The sequence below is a fragment of the Globicephala melas genome, chromosome 6 (assembly GCF_963455315.2).
Source record: "Globicephala melas chromosome 6, mGloMel1.2, whole genome shotgun sequence".
NCBI lineage: Eukaryota > Metazoa > Chordata > Mammalia > Artiodactyla > Delphinidae > Globicephala > Globicephala melas.
The window spans coordinates 26,454,434-26,479,430 of record NC_083319.1 but is presented as its reverse complement, the minus strand read 5'-3'; the positions used below and the strand labels follow the sequence as shown (position 1 = coordinate 26,479,430).

General features: G+C 47.8%; 1 protein-coding gene and 1 pseudogene across 11 annotated transcripts in view; one reads left to right on the top strand and one right to left on the bottom strand.

Moving 5' to 3' along the window:
- Window positions 1-24,997, top strand: part of ZNF462 (zinc finger protein 462) — a 145,254-nt gene that overhangs the window by 46,493 nt on the left and 73,764 nt on the right. For 6 of the 11 annotated variants that reach the window (XM_060300666.1, XM_030859103.2, XM_030859108.2 and 3 more), the window contains 4 exons: window positions 12,183-12,432; window positions 13,624-19,205; window positions 20,013-20,177; window positions 21,771-22,057. In XM_060300666.1, the coding sequence (XP_060156649.1) occupies window positions 12,210-12,432; window positions 13,624-19,205; window positions 20,013-20,177; window positions 21,771-22,057 (6,257 nt within the window). In that variant the 5' untranslated portion in view covers window positions 12,183-12,209. Of the gene's footprint in view, window positions 1-7,366; window positions 7,486-9,887; window positions 9,944-9,990; window positions 10,064-12,182; window positions 12,433-13,623; window positions 19,206-20,012; window positions 20,178-21,770; window positions 22,058-24,997 lie in introns of those variants that run through there. The other 5 variants (XM_060300668.1, XM_060300667.1, XM_030859109.2 and 2 more) reach the window with 5 other exon arrangements.
- LOC115854688 (small nucleolar RNA SNORA70) lies at window positions 12,936-13,017 on the bottom strand (annotated as a pseudogene).

The window sequence follows — 24,997 nt, the reverse complement described above, 5'->3', positions numbered from 1 at the left end:
CTCAGCATTCCAGCTGCTGGTCTCAGGGACTAGAGGGAAGATTTGAGCTTGATCTTAAAACTGGAGTGAGCATGAGGATCCCCTTGAGGGCTTGTTAAAATACAGATTGCGTGCGGGGCCCTACCCCCAGGCTTTCTGATTCACAGAGTCTGGGGCGGAACCTGAGAAATTGCATTCCTAATGAATTCTTGGCCGGTGCTGCTGGTCTAGGGATCTCTCTTTGAGAATCATTTTCTTAAAGGATGGGAATTATGTGGATCTTCAAAACGTAGGTAAAAGTATTCTACAGGGAGGAAAACATGGACAAACATGGAGATCTCAGCATCCTCCTGATTTCTAAGTCATTCTTTTTTTTTTTTTTAACTTATTTATTTAATTTATTTTTGGCTCCGTTGGGTCTTTATTGTTGCACGCGGGCTTTTTCTAGTTGCAGTGAGCGGGGGCTACTCTTCGTTGCGGTGCGGTGGCTTCTCTTGTTGCGGAGCGTGGGCTCTAGGCTCGCAGGCTTCAGTAGTTGCGGCATGTGGGCTGAGTAGTTGGGGCTCGCGGGCTCTAGAGCGCAGGCTCAGTAGTTGTGGCGCACGGGCTTAGTTGCTCCACGGCATGTGGGATCTTCCCGGACCAGGGCTCGAACCCGTGTCCCCTGCACTGGCAGGTGGATTCTTAAGCGCTGCGCCACCAGGGAAGCCCTCTGAGTCATTCTTTTCATTATGGTAAGGAACTCTTTCCTAAGAGACCCATATGGGGGGAATATTTAAAAAGTTAAAGATGATTACTGGCCTTTCGGATGCATTTAGTTTTTCATATCCAACAAATGGATGTAGATATCTACTAGGAATATAGATAAATAAGGGATAAATATATAATATAGTATCATATAAATGTATTAGTAAATGTGGTGACATTCTAAGTTGTGGTTGGTTTCAGGATATGACGTGTAATTTGAAATGGAATCTGGTGTCCACGGTATTCTGAAATTATTGGTCTGAGCCACTGACTGGCTGTGCCACAAGGAGACAGGTTCATTTTAAATGAACTGACCCTGATATTTCCAGACACCCCTAAGGCTCATTCAGCCAGTCTCTTCAGCCACTTTGTTGGCAGAGCACATTTTCCATAAGAAACAAGACGAAGTTTCTCATGGGGTAGATTTGGTGGGTATAAAGCTACTACATAACCTTGTTCTGATTCCATGAGGGTGGATTCTGAGGAAAGACGATTCGGTGTTATGGATCTCGTTCTTCTGTGTATACCTTTGTCAGCAACTTTCAGTCTCCCACATGTGTTTCTGAAGCAGGAGCACACTGCCTGCGTGCCTAAGAAGATCTTTGAACAGCCAGACTGCAGATGATGGAGTTTGCACCCTTTCAGTTAATCTCCTGAGTATAGAATTCTGAGCAGAGGAGGAGACACTGGGGGTTATTCTGGAATCTGCCTCCTCAGTGAAGAAAGACTCTTGTTTGTGAGAATATATGGGGCGTGGACTTCAAGTGTGAATAACTACTAATGAACTGAATAACATTTATAGAGTGTTTTTACTGCCGATTTCCTTTCTCTAATTATGGAATTCAACAGATTTTTTTTTTTTTCCTGCTTCAGAGAGTATGTTCCAGAAGCCTTGGGCAGGTTATTTTTCCTGAGACCTTCGGTTTCACTAACTGAAAAATGAAGATATTGGGCCCCATTGGACGACATGGTCTTTGAGATCTCCTCTCTAGTGGGCACTAATGAGCTTACAGATAGTTAACTTTTAGGAGTGAAGTCTTCTGTTTGAGTTAAAGAAGGCACAGGTAATTTATTGTTTCAATATTTTTTAGGGAAGCCAAGGAGAGAGAACTCTGTTCCTACCTAATTTCTTTATACTTTCCTCTACTGAAAAGGTTTATACAGTTTTGAGCTATCGGGGAGAATTGTTCCTCAGCCTTTCCAGAATCTTTGCAAACAAGAATTGAAAGGTTTTTTTGTGGAGGGAAGGCAACCAGATAGTCTCAAGTGTAGCCCCAGGTGATGATTCCAAGTGTCACATCAGTTTAGGGGAGCTTAGCAGTGTTATAAATATGTGGGTAGAATGATGCTGCCAGAGTACCTTCCGCTTGGATGGTGAGGAAAAGCAAGGTGGCCACTTCCTCACGTATCAAGGACAGGTGGGGACGTGGAATTCCTAATATCCCAGGAGTCAGCCAAGTGCTGTGATGTGGCTTCATGAACTTTATGAGCTGAGTGGGAGCAGTGGGATATAGTGCTAAGTTTTGTTTTGTTTTGTTTTTCTGGTCATGGAGCCTCTCTGGAATTGCTTAGGTTCCTATATGTTTACTTTGGGTTGGTACCACTGGTTAATTTTCTCCTGGAAAGCAGGCATGCACACACTCATTCATCCCACAGATCTTGTCAGGGCCAGACCCGTGCTGGGCCCTGGGGATGTAAGAACCAAAAGGAACACGGTACTCATCCTTTGAAGAGTGATTTTGAGTAGCCTGGGGCCCCGTCACTTTGAGAGAAGATAATTTTGTATGTTGGAGAGGAGAGAATGTGCATGATGTTTTTCATAGAAATTCTAGTTGGAGGCCACGTGCTAACTGTAGGACTTGACCATTTTTAATGATGTTGATCCCTTACCCACAGAGCCCACAGGGTCATCATCAGTGCAAGGGGCTTATCACTAAGGACAGATGGACCAGTTATATTCCTTAATCTTGGATTTTTCTTGAAAAGTTTATAGTAAAATACCCAAATCAGAAAAATAAAACTAAAAAACTCATGATGTCATAGGACAGGAAGGCTACTAAGATCATTTTGAACCATGGAACCATAGAATCTTTGAGCTGGAAGAGAACTTGCTGATCATCTAGTCCTGAGATTCCCCAGCCAGGACCACATGAAAGGCTTATAAAGGCAGGTGGCTTATAGGCAGAGACTGAAAATACCTGGAGACCACTTGTGACAGGGTTTCCATCCTCCACACTCTTGTCATTTTGGACCAGATCGTTCTTCCTTATGGGGGTTTTCCTGTGCGTCGTAGGATGTTTAGCAGCATCCCTGGCCTCTACGCATTAGATACCAGTAGCACCGCTCCCCCTGCCCCCACCCAGTTGTGAGAACCAAAAGTGTCTCCAGATATCCCTGGGCTGGGGTCTGTGGGGGTAAGATTGCCCCTGGTTGGGACCACTGCTCTGTGACAACATAAGGTTAGTAGAAGAATCTAACTCTCATAACCAATCTTTTTATGTTTGATTGGAATCTTATCACTCACAAGCTCTGCTTCATTCATTCATTTGTTTATTCATTCAGCACATTTGCTGAGTACCCATTGTGTGAACTGTCCCCAGTGCTGAAGATACCAGTGTAAATAGACAGGTGTGGGCTTGCTATCAGGGTGCCTGTGTTCTAGCAGAGGGAGATGGAGCACAAACAAACAGGTATCATAGCAACAGTGAAGGAACTTAAAAGGCAGCGTCATGTGGTAAGAGAAAGTCAGCATGGTCAGAGCTGTGGATAGGGGCTCGATTTCATGGGGATGGGGAGGGCGGGCTAATATTAGATGGAGTTGTGAGAAAGCCCCTTTGAGCCCAGAATTGCATGAGGAGGAGTCAGCCGTGACGAAACTAGGCATTTATTTGTCTCTGAATAATAATAAAAAGTGAGAGATGAATTAAGTCAGAAAAAAATCTTTCAAAATACGAGAAGAAAATTTTGTAAAACACTCCTTTGTACAAAAAGGTTGACTGGCATAATCTAATCTCTTCATTTAGTGAAATGATCCAAGTAAAGGCTTCGAAAGACTTGTTCAAGGTGAAGGTGGCAGGCGGAGCCATCACACCTGCTGGGAATAAATTATTTTACTTGCTGGAGAGGCATTTCTGGATCCTTGTCTTTTTTTTTTTTTTTTTTTTTTGAGCAGCCCAATAGTGAATAAGCTGAAAGACCTAAGTTTGTTGGGCAAAGTGAGATTTTCATTAAGGATTTATGGAACGTGGGGCTTGGCCAAGTACCTGAGCCACTGTAGTGTTTTCACATGGTGATAAATCCTACTGTTGTGTTGGCAGACAAATGTCTTAACTTTCTGCTAAGAAGTTCTTGAGGCGCAGTGATTTTTAGGAGTAAACTTACTTGCTGAGAGTAGATTGGAGAGACTGCAAGAGAAAAGGAATTCTTTAGCTATCATGTAAAAGAAAATATTCCTAATTCTTGGGTATCTGCCAGTTCCATACATAAGAACATAGGGTGTTTTTCCTGTTTTCTTGGAACGGGGTAGGAGAACCAATGGAGCTCAGTGGGCAGTGCCTTCTGCTATAGGTGGAGGCCAAGAGGAGAAAAAAAAAAAAATCACAATCTTCTTGAATAGGAGGACTTCACAGTGGTCACGATTCCTGATTCACACAAGCCCAGCCATTGTTTACCTTTCCAGAAAGCAGTCTGCTTAGGGCTTTCAGCCTGAGGGGGTAGTTAGATTAGGAACCATGGAGTGGCTATATTTTGTCAAATATAAGAAATTGAACTGGAAAGGTTACTGCATCAGGGCCTTGTGTGCCACAGATATAGGCAGACTCGGGACAATTCTCATTTAAAGGAAGTGACTTGTCTGAATTTTCTGAGCACAGCGTGAGCACAAGGCAAAGAACAAATCTCAGAGGGATTAGATTGGGACTTTTGTGGGCTTTTCCTCAAATAAGAGAGGTTCTTCTGGCAAAACTTTCTTATACTTTCACCAGCCCTGGATCCTTTCGTTTTGTTTTTTGTTTTTTTTTTTCCTCTCAGAAGGTAATAGAGAGCAAGGTGAGTTGTTCGAATGGTTTCTGGATTCATTCACTAAAACTGTAGAATTTAGACGTGGTGGGGTTGGCCAGACCTTCTGTGCCGGGCACAGATCTGGCTGTGAAGACATGCCCAAGGCCTGTGGTCAGCGAAGCCTTCAGACCCACAGAGGAGCTACTCAACGCGTGGTTTGGTCTTTCATGATATGGAAGATGCCTTTGACTGCAGCTTCTGCTTACTCTGCGTCTTAATCAGTTCTGTAATGAAGACCCAGCAGCATATCTGCAACTTCCCTTTAATTTTACAATTTTTATAATGAGAGTTCTTGTAGTGTGAAAAGTGTCTGTGGAAACCCAGCCAGCATGCTGAAGAGTCTACAAAGGAATACAGCGATTTTCTGTCTCTGCCGTTGGGGTGAGGTTTGGCTCTAGAGGAGAGAAATCGGGTCCCTCTTGATCTCCAGGCTCGGGCAAGAATGGCTTCAAAGTTTCCAAGGAATTTCCTGATGGACCCATGACATTTCAGAGAATGCATTCGACCCTAAGAGTGGTTTTCGCTCATTTGGAAGAACAAAATGAGCTGGGATCTCATTTGTCATGGTTGCCTTTTGAGAATTTTAGCATGTGGAGGCGTCTTCATTTTGTTTTGTTTCTCAAGGAGAATATTGTCAGGACGCTTCTCAGAATTGGACTTATCTGGTGAACTGCAGGTTCCCCTTCACAGACAATGAAGTCTAAAGCTCCTGAGATACCACCCTGCTTCCTCCCTTTCTTTTCTAGTCCCTTCTCTCCTCTTTTATCTCCTTATTCAAATCACACGCTTCCTTTTCTAAGGACAGGAGAGCTGGCAGGCTGCCTATTGGCCGGTTGGCCTCAATTAGCCTTATATCATTGCAAAGGAATGCATGAATTCTCCAGAAGGTATGTACTATCTCTTTCTGTATTAGACACTCACTACCTGCTTTCATAACAGGTCACTCAGCCAGAATGGCTTCTTGTTTACATATCTGATATTGTTTTGGTCATTTGGATTAGATCATCTCATTTTAATAATGATCCCCGAGGTTATCTGTTATGAAATATTACTCCAACATGCTCTGTAAAACTTGAAAACTTGATTCAGGAAAACAAAGCTAAAATAAGAGAACCTGAAGGCTAGCATCCTTGGCCGCAAGGTGACTGGGGTTATTAATCTGCAGATTGCCTGCTTCAGACTCTGTCCCAGAGATGGAACAGAGGCCACACATGGGCATTGGCAGGACTCAGGCTCGCGTGGTATTTCTCTGCTACTATTTAAATTCAGTCTCATCTTGGGGGTTACATATGTGATTGCAAATTAATCCTTTCTCTTCTGAAAATTTGGTTTTGAAGAACAGCTGTGTCTCCCTTCTGAATTCCTTAATTATTTATCCTCTCTGATATGTTAAACCTTTCATTAGTGTGGTGAATTGCCAAGAGTACACAGAACTGCTTAGATCATGTAGCAAACAGTATAAACATTGGATAGGACATTTGAAGACACCACATGGTGAGCCAGGATCTATAGTTGTACCAAATGTTGTGGGATCAATGTAGGTATCTTGTTGTTGGAAGTTCTTTGTTGGTTTATTTTGTTGGCTTATTTTTTTTTAATCACTGTAACATGGGAAGAGTATGTATGTCATTTTTACTTATTCAAAAGTGTTCTAACAGAAGTGTTAAATCTGGAGGGCACATGCCCCTATCTGAGTTCAAATTAAATCAAGAAAATGAATTATTTCATATATACGTACACGTATGTATGTATATATGTATGTGCAGAGGACAGGCACCCTATGATACATGTGTTTGCATATATATGCATGCCTGTGTGTGCATATCTACAGTCTGTATTTGCATTTGTAAGTGTGATTCCATAACTACTGTTCCTTTTCCTGAAAGGAGATTTCTACCTCTATTTCTTGATCCAGTCCTGTTTGGAAAGATGCTTTAAATGATTTTTAAATTAGAACTCCCACTTCGACCATGACAAGAGTAAATGATAAGCAGTGATGTACAACACGTCTTGTTGCTGAGAGTAGCAACCCACACTCAAAAGTGGATTAGTTAGTGATTTTTTTTTCCCCTCATTTTTCATCCTAAGCATGAAAATTCTTCTTTCCTCCCAAACCACGTTCCTGGGGCTTGAAATAAGAGATGTTAACTTCCCAACACACCCCGCAGCTCTTTGACCTCATCATAGCAACAGTTTCCGATCTCAAATACATTTGTAGAATGATCTTTAAGTTCCTGATTTTTCTGTCTTTCTAGCTGAACGGTGCCGAAGTTTATGCATTCCACTAACTGATAATTGGTTTTTCCAATCATGGGAAAGGAAAGTAAGAAAAGCACAGACAATAGGTGCTCACTAAAGCCTTTTCTTAGAATTGTGATTCAAGAGAACGGAGGAGTTCAGTGTCTTACAAATGAAACTAGGTTTCTGGAGTGGACATAGGAAAAGCATCTTACGGTGTTTCTGGTTCTATTTCTCAAAGGCTTTGAAGCTTATAATTAGTTGCTCTTGAATCCCTGTGGCTGTGGTGCTTCACAGCTTTATTTCTGGTCTGCAGTCCTTCAGTCAGAGAACAGGGTAGGTCCAGGCAAGGCCTGCACCTTTTCATTTGGACACTTCCCGGAGACAGTTGGGATTTTGACTTGAAGACCGTGTTCGTGCTCCATGCAATCCTGGAGAACAGTGCTCGCCGAGGTGACCCAGGTGAGGGTTGTGGTGGCAGGATTGTAGGAGTGCCCTCAAACACCCAGGGCGCCTCCCTTCTCCCCTCCTGTCTGGGCAGTGAGTGGGGAGGACACATGATGAACCTGTGGATTGTCCCCTTTCACCTTCACAGGAGGAAAATGGAGGCATAATGGGTCTCTGAAATTGTGAACACAGAAAGTGGGTGGGCAGACGGTAGAAATTAAAATTGGTGGGTTTTTTTAAGTTGAAGTGTAGTTGATTTACAGTGCTGTGTTACTTTCTTTTTTTTAATTTATTTTTTAATTTTTTAATTTTTTGGCCACACCGCATGGCATGTGGTATCTTAAGTTCCCGGACCAGGGGTTGAACCTGCGCCCCCTGCAGTGGAAGTGCAGAGTCCTAACCACTGGACCGCCAGGGAATTAATTCCCTGTGTTACTTTCTGAAGTATAGCAAAGTGATTCAATTATATATATAGATCTACTTATCTGTCTTTTTTTAGATTCTTTTCCGTCATAGTTTATTACAAGATATTGAACATAGTTCCCTGTGCTATACAGTAGGACCTTGCCATCTTTTTTTTATATATATAGTAGTTTGATTCTGTTAATCCTAAACTCCTAATTTATCCCTCCCTCCCCCTTCCCTCTTTGGTAACCATAAGTTTGTTTCCTATGTCGGGGAGTCTGTTTCTGTTTTGAAAATAGGTTCAAAATTGGTGTTTTTAAGATTGAGGAAGAGCAGCTGGTGGCCATTCTCTCCCTTTCCCCCTTCTCAGCTGTATATTCCCAATCCTTAACAAGATCTCTGGATTTTCTTTAAATATGTCTTCAAGAGTTTGTCCAATATGGGAAGTTGGGTTTGGGGTTTCCCATCAAAACCCCACCTCTTGAAAACTCTAGACTTATCCATGTAAATTGCACAGACCAACACGTGGCAATCCATAGTGCAGAGTCGTGATAATTAGTATGGTCAATTAGTATGGTCGTCTAGAGGTTTCACATTAGGAGGACTAATCACATTAGGTGCTAGCTTATTTGGGAACGAATCCATTTTTCATCTGCCTGCCAAGGCCTCATCATGGGTGGTGTTGTGAGTCTAGTCGTCCGATGCCTGTTTGACCTTGAGGGGCCTGGAGATATTGCATTGGGAGTAGGAGATGGGGCCGGTGGGGGGGGGGGACACGCTTGTTTGATTTGTAGATTCATCTCATGACCTTTTGAAATAGCATTTCTTTCAGTTAGTTCAGAAGCTTTCTCTTCGGCTTTTGATTTTGCTGATTTGGTCAGTGGGGAAAAAAAAATACTGCTAATCTCATTATCGCAGTAGAATTTTTAAATAAAGTAAATAGATAGGAGATCAAGGTTTTTAACTTGAAATCGTCATTTGGTAGCAGCTCAGTGTCTGGTGTAGCCTTTTAGGGTTGCTGTTCTTTCTCGGTTGATGAAACAGTCAAATATGCAAGAGAGTATTTCTCCTCTTTGTTCCCATCTTTGTTGTTGGTTTCTCAGAGGATTACCATCTGCTGCAACAACATCCTCGAGCTGATGGATGGGTCATCCTCAGGTCCAGCTTTCTTTGTCTCTCTCCTCCCCTGTTCCGTCTCCGCCTCCCTCCTCTCACTTTTCGCCCATGTGTGCGTCCTCAGTCTCATAAACACGTCAAGTTTCTGTGTCTTTGATTGTTTAGGCCATGCAGGCAATTTCTGTTTCCTTCTGTCAGCGTCTCCAGGAGCAGTGTGTGCACAAAGACAAAATGGCTTTCAGAGGAGGCCACGTCCTCATCTGAGGACTCAGTGCAGACATCCAATTGAAGGCCACTCGGTGGTAACCAGACACTGGTTCTCTCGGCAGCCTGGAGATTAACCTCTTCTAAGGCTCTGTGCTATTTTTGAGGTAGAGTCTGCAACAACATTAAAGCTAGAACCTATTAGGAAATCACTTTCATCATCTCTTCTTTTTCCAAATCAGTGGCTTTTTTTTTTTTTTCCTGATCTCCTAACCCTTTAATCTCCTTTGTAGCAGAGCAAGGAGACCGTTGGTTTGTTTGCATCCAGCGAAGTTTGAATCCTTCCTTGCTAAGAGCTTCGGAAGACACCAAGGTATTAGAGAACCGTGCAGAGAGATGAATTTCATCTCGGGGTGGATGACTTAATGCCAAAGGTGCCCTGCTTTCCTTGGGCAGAACTGTCATTTTTTTGGTGGATGTTGTGCGAACTAGGCTCAAACTTTCCAAAAGACACACAGCAGAAAGCCTTTTGTTGCATTATTTCTAAAGGCTTGAAGTTTTGAAGGGAAGAGATTTTGTTTTGCTCTCGGCTACACAATGGAGCTTTCAGAGAACCTCTTTTAAAAGGAATAGCTACAGCCTTTGTGTTGAAGGGTGTGCCTGTTGGCAGGGTCCGCTGATGCAGACAGACTGGCTGGTGATTAACAAAGGTCATTAGACTTTGGAATCTGGCAAGCAGAGTCGGATGGTATGTCTTCTGTGTGTGGAAGGACGACTCCCAAGAAGCCAAGGCATTCTGGAGGTTCCCCCCTCCAGCCCACCCCCAAAGGCAGCTGGAGAACAGGGTCTGGTCCAGGAACGTCCTGCGGTAACCAGGGCTGTGCTGGGATGAACGGACTAGCCCATCAGGCATGGGATAAAAGAACCTTCGGAGATCCTGGTGAATGACATTTGAGGAGGAGAGAGGTGCTGCTTTTTCGGGAAGGAGTGAAAACAGTTCCTCCTTTGTTGGGAGGAGGAGGGCAGAGGAGGGGCCCAGGCTGCTCCTCTCCTGTTGCCTCGGCCCGGCAGCCTGGCAGCATCCATCCCAGAGAAGCCATGTTGTGCTCAGAAGGGAGGCTCTGAGCTAAAATGGCCGCTCCTGAAGCTCAGAGGACTAGGGCAGCTTAGTGAGACTTAGAGCTCCAGTGACGCAGGAGCTCCTATCTCTTGAAAGTGTGATAAACACATTCAGCAGAGCTGTGGCTTGTTTGGCTGAGATGAAAGGACTAAGCTGGGGGGATGGGGAGCGCACACTGGATGATCTGCCTTTTTGCCGTGAAGTGTTCTAAATGCAGGAGTCGTCTGCACTATGGAAAAATTTGTGTTCAGGTCTAATGGGCTGTGCGAAAAGGAGAAGTGGGGTGGGGCCTCGGTGACGGCTGTAATTTGATCCAGAGCTGATAGCAACCTCTTCCACACAATTTGGGTTGGTGCTGAGACAGAAAAGCTGGTGTGGCTGGGAATATGGAGGCTGAGTTAGCCGACAGGGACTCTGGTGCACAGTTCAGGGTTTATTGAAAAAAAGGAGAAATTGCTGGGTGAAAGGGGAGAAGGTAAATCTCTGTGTGTCTCACTCTGCAAGCTCAGGCTGTCCAGAGCTGGACTTGCCAGGAGTTATTTTCACAGGAGCATTCTTTCAGAGAAAATCCTCCTGCCATAGCTCCTTTCACTGCATTGACAGATTTCTCCACTGTATTCTTCCTGCAGAAATCATTGATCTTTTACAATAAAAGTATAGAAAGTTGCTGTACGATCAAAGTATCGAAAGATTTGGCTTGTGGCTTTTGTTCTTGGACATCTGGTTCTAGATTACAGTGACTCAGTAGAGTTTGCTATGAGCTCAGTGAAGTAACTCAGTCATTAAGATAATAACTGGGTATCTCAACTTAAGATAGGAAGGCGTATGCCTTCTCATACATTTTTAACTTCTTAATGGTGGGCCGCTCCATTGAGTTCGTGTGAAGCTATCTGTATCTTTCAATCACACAGTAAATAGCAGGACAGAGGCAGCCGGGCAAGTTTTACTTTATTCTGAATCAGGTTCACTGCTTGTTATGGCCAAGTATGCACTCCACATTTGTAAAGGGGAGAAGTAGAAAAAGGGAAAGTCCTGCCTTAGAAGCCCTTCTTCCAAACCACGTGCATTTCTGTTGCCTTAGTGTAAATCGAGGTACCGAGGTGCAACCTGAAACTAGAAACTGGATTGTCATCTAAAGTTGGTTGTTTAAGAATCTCTTGAGAAATATTTTATGACCTAATTAGATTGGAGAAGCTGTTAGGTTATAATTGGTAGGTAGTAAAAAACAAATAACCATTTAGCTCATGAAAAAAAAAAAATAAACCGTTTAAAGAAGGGAAGAAGGAGGTGTACCGCAATATCAGTTAAGAGAGTAGAAGAATAAAAAGATACAATAAAAGCGCTTCCTACTGCCACTCAGAGATTCAGTACTGTTTCACCGTTTGGTGATAAAACATCCATGTTTTACAGTATTAAAACAGCTAATGAAGAGTGAAGTTTGTCCTTTCTTCTGTATGGGCCACCTCTTTACTTCTGAGAAGATTCTGGTTCAAAAATAAAACTGGTCCCAGCCGGAATCAAAGTCAGTATTAACCTACCAAGAAATCTGAATTCAGTCAAGAAATTCAGAAACTACTAAAACTTTTGAAGTATTAGGGGTTTCTTTGGCACATAGCACTTGCAGATACATCAAGCTAGAAAAAGTTTACCTGGTTTTTCCCCCCTTCTTTGAAGTTAGGAAGTCAAGGACACCATCCCTGTTATGTCTGATTTCCTTTCTTTGGCCAGTGTTCCATCTGGCAAAGTCCAGTGAGAGGAAATGGCCGATATTGGAATTTCTTCCATCAATGGACTTGTAGCCCCAGCAGCCTGGGGTACGTGATGAGCGCAGGCCTTAAGGTGTTTCGTCTGCCTTCTGCCACCGCAGGTTCCTAATGTGAGAGGGTAGACCCAGATGATGGAGGTGCTTCAGTGCGATGGCTGTGACTTTAGAGCCCCGTCTTACGAAGATCTCAAGGCGCATATCCAGGATGTCCACACGGCATTTCTGCAGCCGACGGACGTTGCCGAAGACAATGCGAACGAGCCGCGCTCTGGGTCCATGAATGCCAGTAACCAGACAGAGGTGGAGTTTTCGTCTATAAAGGATGAATTTGTGATTGCAGAGGACTTATCAGGTAAATCTGTCCTGGGCTCGGCATATCTGATGTATTTCACTGCCCTCATCTATTTTGAGCCTGTAGCCGTGGTTCTTTTTTTTTGGACAGGAGAGTAGGACTTATTGGTGGGCGTGAGTAAGGAGGGGACGGTGCCAAGGCTCTCCTGAGTGCAGGGTCCGCCGCTTGCCCAGAGGGCCAGGATTACGGATGTATTTGACCTCACAGCCATCTGGGATGAGCTGCTTTTCTGCCACCTTGTTTTCAAATTCATCTGCATTAAACTTAGTAAATGCCCACTTCTTGGAGATGTGGCTCTTCTGGTGGCCAGGGAACTTGAACTTGGCCCTGTGGAGGGCCTTAATCACATGCTCCTTGTTCTGCAGCCTGGTGCGGATGGACCTTATGACTTGGCCAGCGTGGACCCTGGCCACTGTGCCCTGGGGCTTTTCAAAGGCACCGCACATACCTGTCTGGAGCCTAGATTGGGCACAACATGCCAGTCATGAATGTCCACTGGAAAGGGCTGTCTGCAAGGTCCCTTAAGGCAACCAGTACAGGCAGCAGGCTGCATACAGTACCGAGGAGTCTGTAGCCGTGGTTCCTGACATGCATGGTTCCCACAGAGTTTCTTGCTCTCTGCGAGCCTCTTTTTTTTTTTTTTGGCCACGCTGCAAGGCTTGTGGGATCTTTAAAGGTTCCCCGACCAGGGATTGAACCTGGGCCACGGCAGTGGAAAAACGCTGAGTCCTAACCACTGGACCGCCAGGGAATTCCCACTTGTGAGCCATTTTTGTGGTTTGGGCATCACGTTTCTCTTCTTGAGTAGCCCAGGTTATTGTTCTTTCAGCTTCCTCTGTTTCTTAGCTTCCCTTCAGTTTGGAGCACAGGGTAGTATCTTGGAAAGTTCTAGAATGAATATTGCAGTCTGTGAAACTTGCATTTTCATAGCTCTGTGGCACATGAATCGAGATGTGGAGACTCTTGCACCTGAAGCCAAGCACTGCCTTCCGTCCGTGAGAAGCGACGTGTTTATGTTCGTTAACGCTTCGTTAATACTCTTCAGGGCCTCATCTTGAGATGTTAGGCTTTTTGAATGTGATGTTTATTAATGAAGGATAATTGAGAAGAAAATGGATTTGCATGATTGAATTTCTTGACTCGCTTTTGCTATGCTTTTCTCTTCCCACTTACCTTATGCCTTCTCTTTAGGTCAAAATGCAACTGCATTGGGGACCGGAAGTTACTATGGCCATAGTCCAGGATATTACGGTCAGCATATTGCCTCTAATCCCAAACCAACAAGCAAGTTTTTTCAATGCAAGTTCTGCGTACGCTACTTCAGGTCAAAAAACCTCCTCATTGAACACACTAGGAAGGTCCACGGAGCTCAAGCTGAAGGGAGTTCAGCGGGACCTCCTGTTCCAGGATCCTTAAATTATAATATCATGATGCACGAGGGATTCGGAAAGGTCTTCTCTTGCCAGTTTTGCACATACAAGTCACCAAGGAGGGCAAGAATAATTAAGCATCAGAAGATGTATCACAAAAACAATTTGAAGGAGACCACTGCTCCTCCCCCTGCCCCTGCTCCGATGCCAGACCCAGTGGTCCCACCCGTGTCCCTGCAGGACCCCTGCAAGGAGCTGCCGGCGGAGGTCGTGGAGCGCAGCATCCTAGAATCTATGGTCAAGCCTCTGACCAAGTCTCGAGGCAACTTTTGCTGTGAGTGGTGCAGCTATCAGACCCCCCGCCGGGAACGCTGGTGTGACCACATGATGAAGAAACACCGCAGCATGGTCAAGATCCTGTCCAGTCTCAGGCAGCAGCAAGAAGGGACTAATCTGCCTGATGTGCAGAACAAGAACGCTCCCAGCCCCACTTCTAACTCCACCTATCTGTCTGTGAATGCTGCCAGCCGGGAGCTACCCAACACTAACGTCTCCACCTTCAGGGGCTCCATCGGCAACTCCATCATGAGACCCAATTCTTCTTCCGCTTCCAAGTTTTCGCCCATGTCTTACCCTCAGATGAAGCCGAAGTCACCTCACAATTCTGGCCTCGTCAGCTTGGCGGAGAGATCCCGTTACGGAATGACTGACATGACCAATTCTTCTGCCGACCTGGAAACTAACAGCATGCTGAATGACTCTAGTTCCGACGAAGAGTTAAATGAAATAGACAGTGAGAATGGCTTAACTGCTCTGGATCATCAGACAGCAGGCATGTCCGCGGAGCAGCTGATGGGCTCAGAGGGCAACAAATTATTGGAGACCAAGGGGATCCCATTTAGAAGATTCATGAACAGGTTCCAGTGCCCCTTTTGTCCGTTCCTCACCATGCATCGACGTAGCATCTCCCGTCACATAGAAAACATCCACTTATCCGGAAAGACAGCCGTCTACAAATGTGATGAATGTCCATTTACTTGCAAGAGCTCGTTAAAACTTGGGGCTCACAAACAGTGTCACACGGGTACAACGTCAGACTGGGATGCTGTGAATTCCCAGAGTGAAAGCATCGCTTCTCCGCTGCACGAAGGTGTCGTGTCTTACGAGAGCTCGAGCATCAATGGGAGAAAATCGGGGGTCGTGCTGGAGCCCCTGCAGCAGCAACAGCCGCCCCTGCCGCCCCCGCCGCCCCCGCCTCCGTCACAGCCTCAGCCGCCGCAGCTGCAGCCGCCCCATCAGGTGCCGCCCCCGCCCCCGCCGCCCGCGCAGGCCCCGCCCCTGCACCCCTACAAGTGCACCATGTGTAATTACTCCACCACGACTCTGAAAGGGCTGAGGGTGCATCAGCAGCACAAACACTCCTTCTGCGACAACTTGCCAAAATTCGAGGGGCAGCCCTCCAGCCTGCCAGCGGACGGCGAGACAGACAGCCACCCCTCTTCCAGCAACACTGTGAAGAAAAGTCAGACCTCAATTCTTGGGCTGTCCTCCAAGAACAATTTTGTAGCTAAGGCCTCTAGGAAACTCGCTAATGACTTTCCTCTCGACTTATCGCCCGTGAAGAAGAGGACCCGGATTGACGAGATCGCAAGCAACCTGCAGAGCAGAATTAACCAAACCAAACAGCAGGAAGATGCGGTGATCAACGTGGAGGATGACGAGGAGGAGGAGGAAGACAACGAGGTGGAGATCGAGGTGGAGCTGGACCGGGAAGAAGAGCCACCGGAGCCCGTCCTGGAGGTGCCCACGTCCTTCTCAGCGCAGCAGATCTGGGCGAGAGATGCCCCTGAGCCCCAGAAGGAGCCCAGCTTCAGAACTGTCACCCACGATTACAATGCCACCAACGGGGCTGAGATAGAGCTCACCCTTTCTGAAGATGAAGAGGATTATTATGGCTCCTCCACGAACATGAAAGATCACCAGGTTTCCAGCGCTGCTCTGCTCAACACCCAGACTCCTATCTACGGAGCTGAGCACGGTAATGAAAATGCGGACTTTAGCGACTCGGGAAGGCTTTATTATTGCAAACACTGTGACTTTAACAACAAATCTGCCCGGAGCGTCAGCACCCACTACCAGCGCATGCACCCGTACATTAAATTCAGCTTCAGGTACATCTTGGACCCCAACGATCACAGCGCGGTGTACAGGTGCCTGGAATGCTACATCGATTACACCAACTTCGAAGACCTGCAGCAGCATTACGGCGAACACCACCCAGAAGCCATGAACGTCCTCAACTTCGACCACTCGGACCTGATCTACCGGTGTCGGTTTTGTTCCTACACGAGCCCCAACGTCCGAAGCCTGATGCCGCACTACCAGAGAATGCACCCCACCGTCAAGATTAACAATGCGATGATATTTTCGAGCTACGTGGTGGAGCAGCAGGAGGGGCCGAACACGGAGTCCCAGACGCTGAGGGAGATCCTGAATTCGGCTCCCAAGAACATGGCCGCGTCCGCTGCCGTGGCCCGTGGCGGCGGGGTGCCGGCTCCGTTCCCTAAGAACACCCCTTCCAAGACCTTTCCTCCAGAATGTGAAAATCAGAAGGACCCCTCGGTCAGCACCGTCGTCGTGTACGATTGTGACGTTTGCTCCTTCGCGAGCCCCAACATGCACTCTGTGTTGGTTCATTATCAGAAGAAACACCCGGAAGAAAAGGCCTCCTACTTTAGGATCCAGAAAACCATGCGAATGGTGTCTGTGGACAGGGGCTCTGCCCTTTCTCGGTTGTCATTTGAGGTGGGTGCTCCAGTGTCTCCCAAAATATCCGCCATGGGTTCCCCACCCCCCCCACCGCCCCCGCCACCAGACCTCGGTACCGAGCTTTACTACTGCAAACACTGCTCCTACAGCAATCGGTCAGTTGTGGGAGTCCTTGTCCACTACCAGAAAAGACACCCAGAGATAAAGGTTACCGCCAAATATATCAGACAGGCTCCTCCCACAGCCGCAATGACGCGAGGGGCCGATGGGCCCCAAGGCTCCCCCCGGGCACCGGCCCCCAGGCAGCAGCTCAGCCGGAGCGGCTCCGAGAGAGACGGCCCTCCTGCGGAGAGTGAGATGTTCTTCTGCCAGCACTGTGATTACGGGAACCGCACGGTCAAAGGTGTCCTCATCCATTATCAGAAGAAGCACCGAGACTTCAAGGCCAACGCGGACGTGATCCGGCAGCACACGGCCACCATCCGAAGCCTCTGCGACCGTAACCAGAAAAAGCCTGCCGGTTGCGTGCTGGTCCCCCCCTCGAACGTGGAGCGGGACAGAACGAAACTCCGGGCGCTCAAGTGTCGTCAGTGCTCGTACACCTCCCCCTACTTTTACGCACTGAGGAAGCATATCAAGAAAGACCACCCTGCCCTGAAGGCCACGGTCACGTCCATCATGCGGTGGGCATTTCTAGATGGCTTGATAGAAGCTGGCTACCACTGCGAGTGGTGCATCTATTCCCACACAGATCCCAACGGTTTGCTCCTCCATTACCAGAGGAGGCATCCCGAGCATTACGTTGATTATACGTACATGGCCACCAAGCTCTGGGCTGGGCCAGACCCATCCCCTCCCTCTCTCACGATGCCAGCTGAAGCCAAAACGTACAGATGCCGAGACTGTGTTTTTGAGGCCGTCTCCATCTGGGACATCACCAATCACTACCAAGCGTTCCACCCCTGGGCCATGAATGGGGACGAGTCCGTGCTGCTGGATATCATCAAGGAGAAAGATGCTGTCGAGAATCCCATCCCTGCGCCTGAAGAGCTCGTGGGCCCCGTGAATTGTGAAAACAGTATGCCGACCCCACTGCCCGAGCAGGAAGCTGACTGCCCCGAGGACGCCAGGCTTTCCCCGGAGAAGAGCCTCCAGCTAGCGTCAGCCAACCCCGCCATCTCCTCCACCCCGTACCAGTGCACCGTGTGCCAGTCTGAGTATAACAACCTGCACGGCCTTCTGACCCATTACGGGAAGAAGCACCCAGGCATGAAAGTGAAGGCTGCTGACTTTGCCCAGGATATCGACATCAACCCGGGCGCTGTCTACAAATGCAGGCATTGCCCCTACATCAACACCCGCATCCACGGCGTCCTGACCCACTACCAGAAGCGACACCCGTCCATCAAGGTGACTGCCGAGGACTTCGTGCACGACGTGGAGCAGTCCGCCGACATAGCCCAGAACGACGTGGAGGAGACGAGCAGGATCTTCAAGCAAGGGTACGGCGCCTACCGCTGCAAACTGTGTCCCTACACGCACGGCACTTTGGAGAAGCTCAAAATCCACTACGAGAAGTATCACAACCAGCCTGAGTTCGATGTCTTTTCCCAGTCTCCCCCGAAGCTGCCCGTGACCCTCGAGCCCGAGATAACCACTGAAGTGAGCCCCTCCCAAGTCTCCGTGACCGAGGACGAGGTGGGAGAGGAGCCCGTGTCCACGTCTCACTTCGCTACCTCGCACCTGGTGTCCCACACTGTGTTCCGGTGCCAGCTCTGCAAGTACTTCTGCTCCACGCGGAAGGGCATAGCCCGGCACTACCGCATCAAGCACAACAACGTACGCGCCCAGCCTGAGGGCAAGAACAACCTCTTCAAGTGCGCCCTGTGTGCCTACACCAACCCCATCCGCAAAGGGCTGGCTGCCCACTACCAGAAGCGCCACGACATCGACGCCTACTACACCCACTGCCTGGCGGCCTCCAGGACCATCAGCGACAAGCCCAACAAGGTGATCATCCCGTCGCCGCCCAAGGACGACTCCCCGCAGCTCAGCGAGGAGCTCCGGCGCGCCGTGGAGAAGAAGAAGTGCTCCCTGTGCCCCTTCCAGTCCTTCAGCAAGAAGGGCATCGTGTCCCACTACATGAAGCGTCACCCGGGGGTGTTCCCCAAGAAGCAGCACGCCAGCAAGTTGGGGGGCTACTTCACCGCCGTCTACGCCGACGAGCACGAGAAGCCGGTGCTGATGGAAGAGGAGGAGAGAGGCGGCTTCGAGAAAGCCGAGGTGGAGGGGAGCGAAGGGCAGGAAATCGAGTGGCTCCCGTTCCGCTGCATCAAGTGCTTCAAGCTGTCCTTCAGCACGGCGGAGCTGCTGTGCATGCATTACACGGACCACCACAGCCGGGACCTCAAGAGGGACTTCGTCATCCTGGGCGGCGGCCCCCGCCCGCAGAGCTCCGCCTACCAGTGCAAGCACTGCGATAGCAAACTGCAAAGCACGGCGGAGCTGACCTCACACTTGAGCATTCACAATGAGGAATTCCAGAAGCGTGCCAAACGTCAGGAGAGGAGGAAACAGCTTTTGAGCAAGCAGAAATATGCAGATGGTGCTTTTGCAGATTTCAAACAAGAGAGGGTAAGGATATGTTTTGCTTTCCCTTCCCCCAGGAGGCCTCTCATCACTGGTGCCCACATGCACGTCTTCGCTGCCAGCCAAACCGCTACGGGCTTCCTAGTGACTTAGCCTGCCAGAGAGCTCAATAAGTCAATTAAACATTTCGAGCTTGATTATCCCCCACCCCCCGCGTTCTACGCTCACCCTTCTCCCCGGCCCCCTCCCTCTCGCCCCTCCCAAGGTTCCCCAGGGGAGGGTCGGGTGGCTTTTCTGTATTTCTCTCTGCCAAGTAGCCTTATCCGAGGCCTAGTTACAGGACAATGCTCGCTCTCTTTCCCAGGGCAGTTGCGGGCCGTCTCTTGGTATCGTTAGCGCTTCTCAGCCATGTCTTGGTTTGCAGTGTCGGCTACAGGAACCTAACGTCTCCAGGAGTAGAGTTTTTTTTTTTTTCCCTTCTTTTTTTTTTTCTTTTTTGGTCAAGAAGTTCGCTAATGGCGTAGCTATGCGACGTTTCACCTGTGTAGTTGAAAAATTGGTTTGAAAACCAGATAACTTGGTGGCAGTGACCATGAGACTTCAGCACCGAGATCTTCTCTCCTCACAAGTCATAACCTGTTTGGGTTCTGGAGACTTCTCCCGCGCGCGCGCAGTGGGCAGCGCGCCTCGCCCCTGACGAATCTGTTATGTAAAACTGCTCGCCGTGTTAGCTCCCTTGGTTTTTAACCTGCTAATCTGCTTTAACGTAAAATCTGCTAGTAAGCTGCAAGAATAAATGCCGGCGTTGAGGGAGGGCTCGGAGTACTGATGGCTACCACTGTATTTTACCAGCCTTTTGGTCACTTAGAAGAGGTGCCAAAGATCAAGGAGAGGAAGGTGGTGGGCTACAAATGTAAATTCTGTGTGGAAGTGCATCCGACGCTCCGGGCCATCTGCAACCACCTGCGCAAGCACGTCCAGTACGGCAGTGTCCCGGCCGTGTCAGCCGCCGTGAAGGTGAGCACTGGGAAGGTCTGGATGAGGAGTCTTGTGTGTGAGCCCTTCGAGTTCCTAATTCACGCCGTTGCTCAGAGCCGCTCAGGAAAGGGCGACCCCACATGTGGGCGTTCCTGAGTTATGCTGGGATCGGTCTGGCTTGTTTTGATTTCTTTACAGGTTGGATCCTCCTCATCTTCCGTGTTTCGACCCGGTTGCGTTTCGATCTGGTTCCCTTCCACGCGGATAGTCTGGTGGAAACAGAAGATCCGGGCCTCTCGGTACAGGAGGCCTTGGGTCTCCCTTCTATGTTGCGTTTAGTGCCGTTAGGTGTTCGCTTTTGCAAGCGGCCCGGGCTCTTGAGAGGAGTCCAGTGGGTTCTGTTCCCATCCTCTTCTGCGCCTCCCACTGCCTGACTTCTTGCTGTTCTCATCTGGCGACGGTGCAGAGAGCCCGGGAGAATCCGTCTTTTACTTCTTATCCTGGGTCCCCGGAGGAGCGTTCAGAAACGTTAAATCTAAAACTGAAAGCCTCCAGGTCACAGTTGGCCCTGTGAGCCCTTTGACCTGATTTGTCTCCTCCATCCCCTCTCCCTCTGTGTTGCTGGCGAGCACCTTCTCTCTGCCCCCGACCAGTATTAGGCCACCTGGTTTGAAGATGATAACCCTAAAATGAGCCGCTGTTTCAGTGACCAAGCTGCCATCCCTGCCTTCCAGGGTATTGCTAACCACTTAGTGTTGAGCAGAGAAGTCAGTTCAGGGCTCTGCTCTCTCTCTCTCTGGATACGTGAATGCATTTCTGTCATCGGCCCTTCTTGCTCTTGAGTCCTGTTTTGCCAATGTGGCATATGGAGGCGAAGCTTCCGCTCTTCCCATTGAAGACTGAAGCCTTGTGGCTGGCGGCACAGCAGTGAGTGGCACGGGGACAGCATCAGTCAGCTTCTTGCCCGCCACCAGGGTGTGTCCCAGCCTTGCGTCCCATAATTGCTCAAGGGAGACAGCGGCTCTTCCCGTGTAATCGGTAATCCGAAGGAGCCCCCCCAAGCCAGGCTAGGCTGCTTCTTAATTTTTTGAATTGACTGTACAGCAACCTTCGGTCAAGGGGTGATGTCACCGCCTGTGAGATGGGGATGAGCGTGGTGGCAGAGAGCTGGATCTTCCAGTTTCCTTCATTTCCCGAGGGTGTTACAAGGCTCCCACGTGCCCATACCGCACCACTCTCCTTTTTCCCCTTCCTTCCTCTCTTCCTTTCTCTGAGCCATAACCCTAACCTGCGTTATATCAGTTTCGGTAGGATCCCAATTTGAATTTTCTCTTTAAGATAGAAGGTAAGTGAGTGAACTGTCTTCAAAGTGGGAGAGCGGCTCCCTCAGCTTTCCCAGACAGTAGCAACCTGTGTCCGGATATGTTGCCCTCACGTCACCACCACTGCATGAAGGATGGCAGTTGGGTTTGCCCTCCCTCTAGGGGGAGCTGGAGAGGCAGGGGAGGAAGCCTTAACAGGAAATGCTTAACAGGAGTTTGGGAGAATGAAGGGAGAGGAGGAGAGCTGGGAGCAATGATGATGGATATTTATTTTGTTGGTGGGGCATGTGTGTGTGTGTGGTTCTCTTAGCAGGAGGCTGAAGACCCTTCCCACTTGTTCCTGGATGGACTGGAAGCAGCCAAAGATGCCAGTGGCGCCCTGGCGGACCGGGTGGATGGTGAACACTGCTTGCTTGATGGAATGTTGGAGGATGAAACCCGGCCGGGGGGATACCATTGTAGTCAATGTGACAGAGTCCTGATGTCCATGCAGGGGCTGCGTTCTCATGAGAGGAGCCATCTGGCCCTGGCCATGTTTACCCGCGAGGACAAGTACAGCTGCCAGTATTGCTCCTTTGTTTCTGCTTTCAGGCACAAGTAAGTGTTCACCGAGTGGGTGCAAGTGGTAACTGGAGGAGGTGGAAGGCGGGAGCGCTTGGAGGCGTCTGAAGGCCCCGCTCATGGTTCAGGCCTGCCGTTCAGTTGGCTGTGTTACCTTGAGCCTCTGTCGCCCCACCTGTCAAATGGGGCTGAGAACAGGAGATTGTTTGCCTGACATCAGATTTGGCGAAATCGGGCATTTAGAAAAAAAATTGAAGTATAGTTAATTTACAAGGTTGTGTTAATTTTAAGCGTACGGCAGAGTGATTCAGTTATACACACACACACACACACACACACACACACACATACACACACACAAACACAATACATACACGCATTCTTTTTCAGACTCTTTTCCGTTACAGGTTATTACAAAATATCGAGTATAGTTCCCTGTGCTATACAGTAGGTCCTTGTTGTTTACCTATTTTATATAAAGTCGTGCAGTGATCCCCAACCTTTTTGGCACCAGGGACCAGTTTCTTGGAAGACGGTTTTTTCCACGGGGCGGGGGGTCGGTTCAGACGGTAATGTGAGCGATGGGGAGCGGCGGATAAAGCTCGCTTCACTCGCTCCCCCGCCGCTCACTTTCTGCTGTGCGGCCTGCTTGGGGGACCCCTGAAGTAGTGTGTATCTGTTAATCCCAAACTCCTAATTTGGTCTCCCTGGCCCCCGCTATCCCCTTTGGTAACCGTAAGTTTGTTTTCTATGTCTGTAAGTCTATTTCCGTTTTGTAAATAAGTGCATCTGTATCATTTTTTTTAGATTCCACATGCAAGTGATATCATATGGTGTTTGTCTTTCTGTGTCTGACTTACTTCACTAAGTATGATCATCTCTAGTTGCATCCCTGTTGCAGCAGATGACATTATTTCATTCTTTTTTATGACCTAGTGCTATTCCATTGTACATATGTGCCACATCTTCTTCATCCATTCATCTCTTGATGCACACTTAGGTTGCTTCCATGTCTTGGCTATTGTAAATAGAGCTGCTATGAACATTGGGGTGCATGTATCTCTTTGAATGAGAGTTTTCTAAATTGGGCATTTTCTTAAATGATAATTTTGGAGGTGTTGCTGTGACTTACACAAGGAAAGACCAGAGAGTAGATGCGTTTACTGGTGCATCTGTCGAACATTCATCCAGAACCTAGTCATCATTTGAGGAAGTAAAGTTCCATTTGGGAAATTTTAAGCAGCTAAGGAGGTAAAATTAGGACTTTTTAACCCATATGACCAAAGGGTCATTGCTTGGCATTTTTAAAAAGACCTGGAATGGTAAAGAAGTTTATCGATGCCAGAGAGATGCTTGAGGCGCAGGGTGGGTTGAGGAGACGGAGCTTCCTGCTACCCGGCACAGCTTTGAAATTGAAAATTTGGGTTTTTGTGTGAGGCTTTTCGGGGCGATAGGAAGAGGGATGGTTCTGAGAAGAAACAACCTTTTGTTGCCTTTCTCTCGCAACCGTATGAGAGAGAAATTTTTCAATAACGTGTTCTACAGTCTTGGATGAAGGTGACTGATGGTGAGACTGACACGCTGTTTATTTTTATCATAATTGAAAATAAGTGATGGGCTGTTTGCTTCTTAAAAAAGATAAAGTGCTAGTTAGTGTCTGTTGAAAGGCAGGAAGAGGTGATGCTTCCACAGAGGTTAGGATGGGTTGCAAACTCTTTTATGATTATACAGAGCCTAGTATCCAATCTTTGTCATCAGATTCATGCCCTGGCCTCAAACTTGTGTAGTTCTCATCCGTTCGATAAGTATTTGTCGGACAGCAACTCTCAACGTTTTCTGACACACACAACCTCAATAAATCGTTGTGAATAAATGAATATGCCCTGTTGTTGAGGCTTTGGGGGAATATAAAGATGAATAGGACATGGTCGGTGATCTCAGGGAACTTAGGGTCTAGTCGGGTTGTAAGTAAAGCAAGCACGCAAATGACTTGGCAAAACAAGGCACATGTCTTTGAAAAAAATGTATCAATAAAATGCAGTGAAGTTTCAAAGAAGGGAGATGGTACATCTACTTTGGAAGAATCGGGAAGGTTTTATGGAACAGGGAGCACTGGAGCCAAGTCTTAAAGTAGGAAGACAGGACCTGCCAAGTTTGGAAAGAACATGCAATGTGGAGGAAACGATGAGTGAGTAGGGCCCTGAGGAAGAGATCGATGCTTAGGAGGGACCAGTTGGCGGTCTAGTTGGACTAATTTTTAAGTGATATGTAAAGGAATAGTAGAAGGTAAAGTCTGAATACCTGAGTAGAGACTGCATTTGGGGGGTCTTTGAATGCAGAATTAGTGCTTTGTAATATACATTACTGGTAAAAGGAAGACTCTGAAACGAGTAAAGGCATCTTAATCACTAACATTTATTGAGCCTCACTGTGTGCCAGGCACTGTGCTACGTGCCTTCAAGTATTACCTCATTTTATTCTCAGAACAGCCCTATGAGGTATGGTCCCATTATCATCTCCCTTTCCTGGATAAGGGAAGTGAGGCCTTTTGATGTAGAGGGGTTATGGAACTTGCCCAAGGCCACTCGGCTTATGAGTAATAGCTAGCATTTGATCTCAGGCAGTCTGACTCCATCGCTTGTGCTTTTGAGTTGGAAAAAAGATGGGGGAGACCAATTAGGAGGCAGTGATAGTAGCTGATCCACGAAGTTAGAATGGAACTTGGGAACAGTTGAGGGAAGGAGGATCTTCATGTCTTGGGAAAATTGGCTTACCGGAGGGGAAGAGGGACAGAGTACAGTACAAATGGCACGGAGGTTTCCAGGCCGGTTGACTGACAGCTTGGAAGTGTTCTTTCTACAAAGAAGGGAATGAAGAAGAGAATTTGTTTGGGATTTAAAAAAACTGACGTGTTTGTTTCAGGCTGGTTGAGTTTAAGATAGCTGAAGGACATTCAGCGGGAGGTGTCCTTAGGCA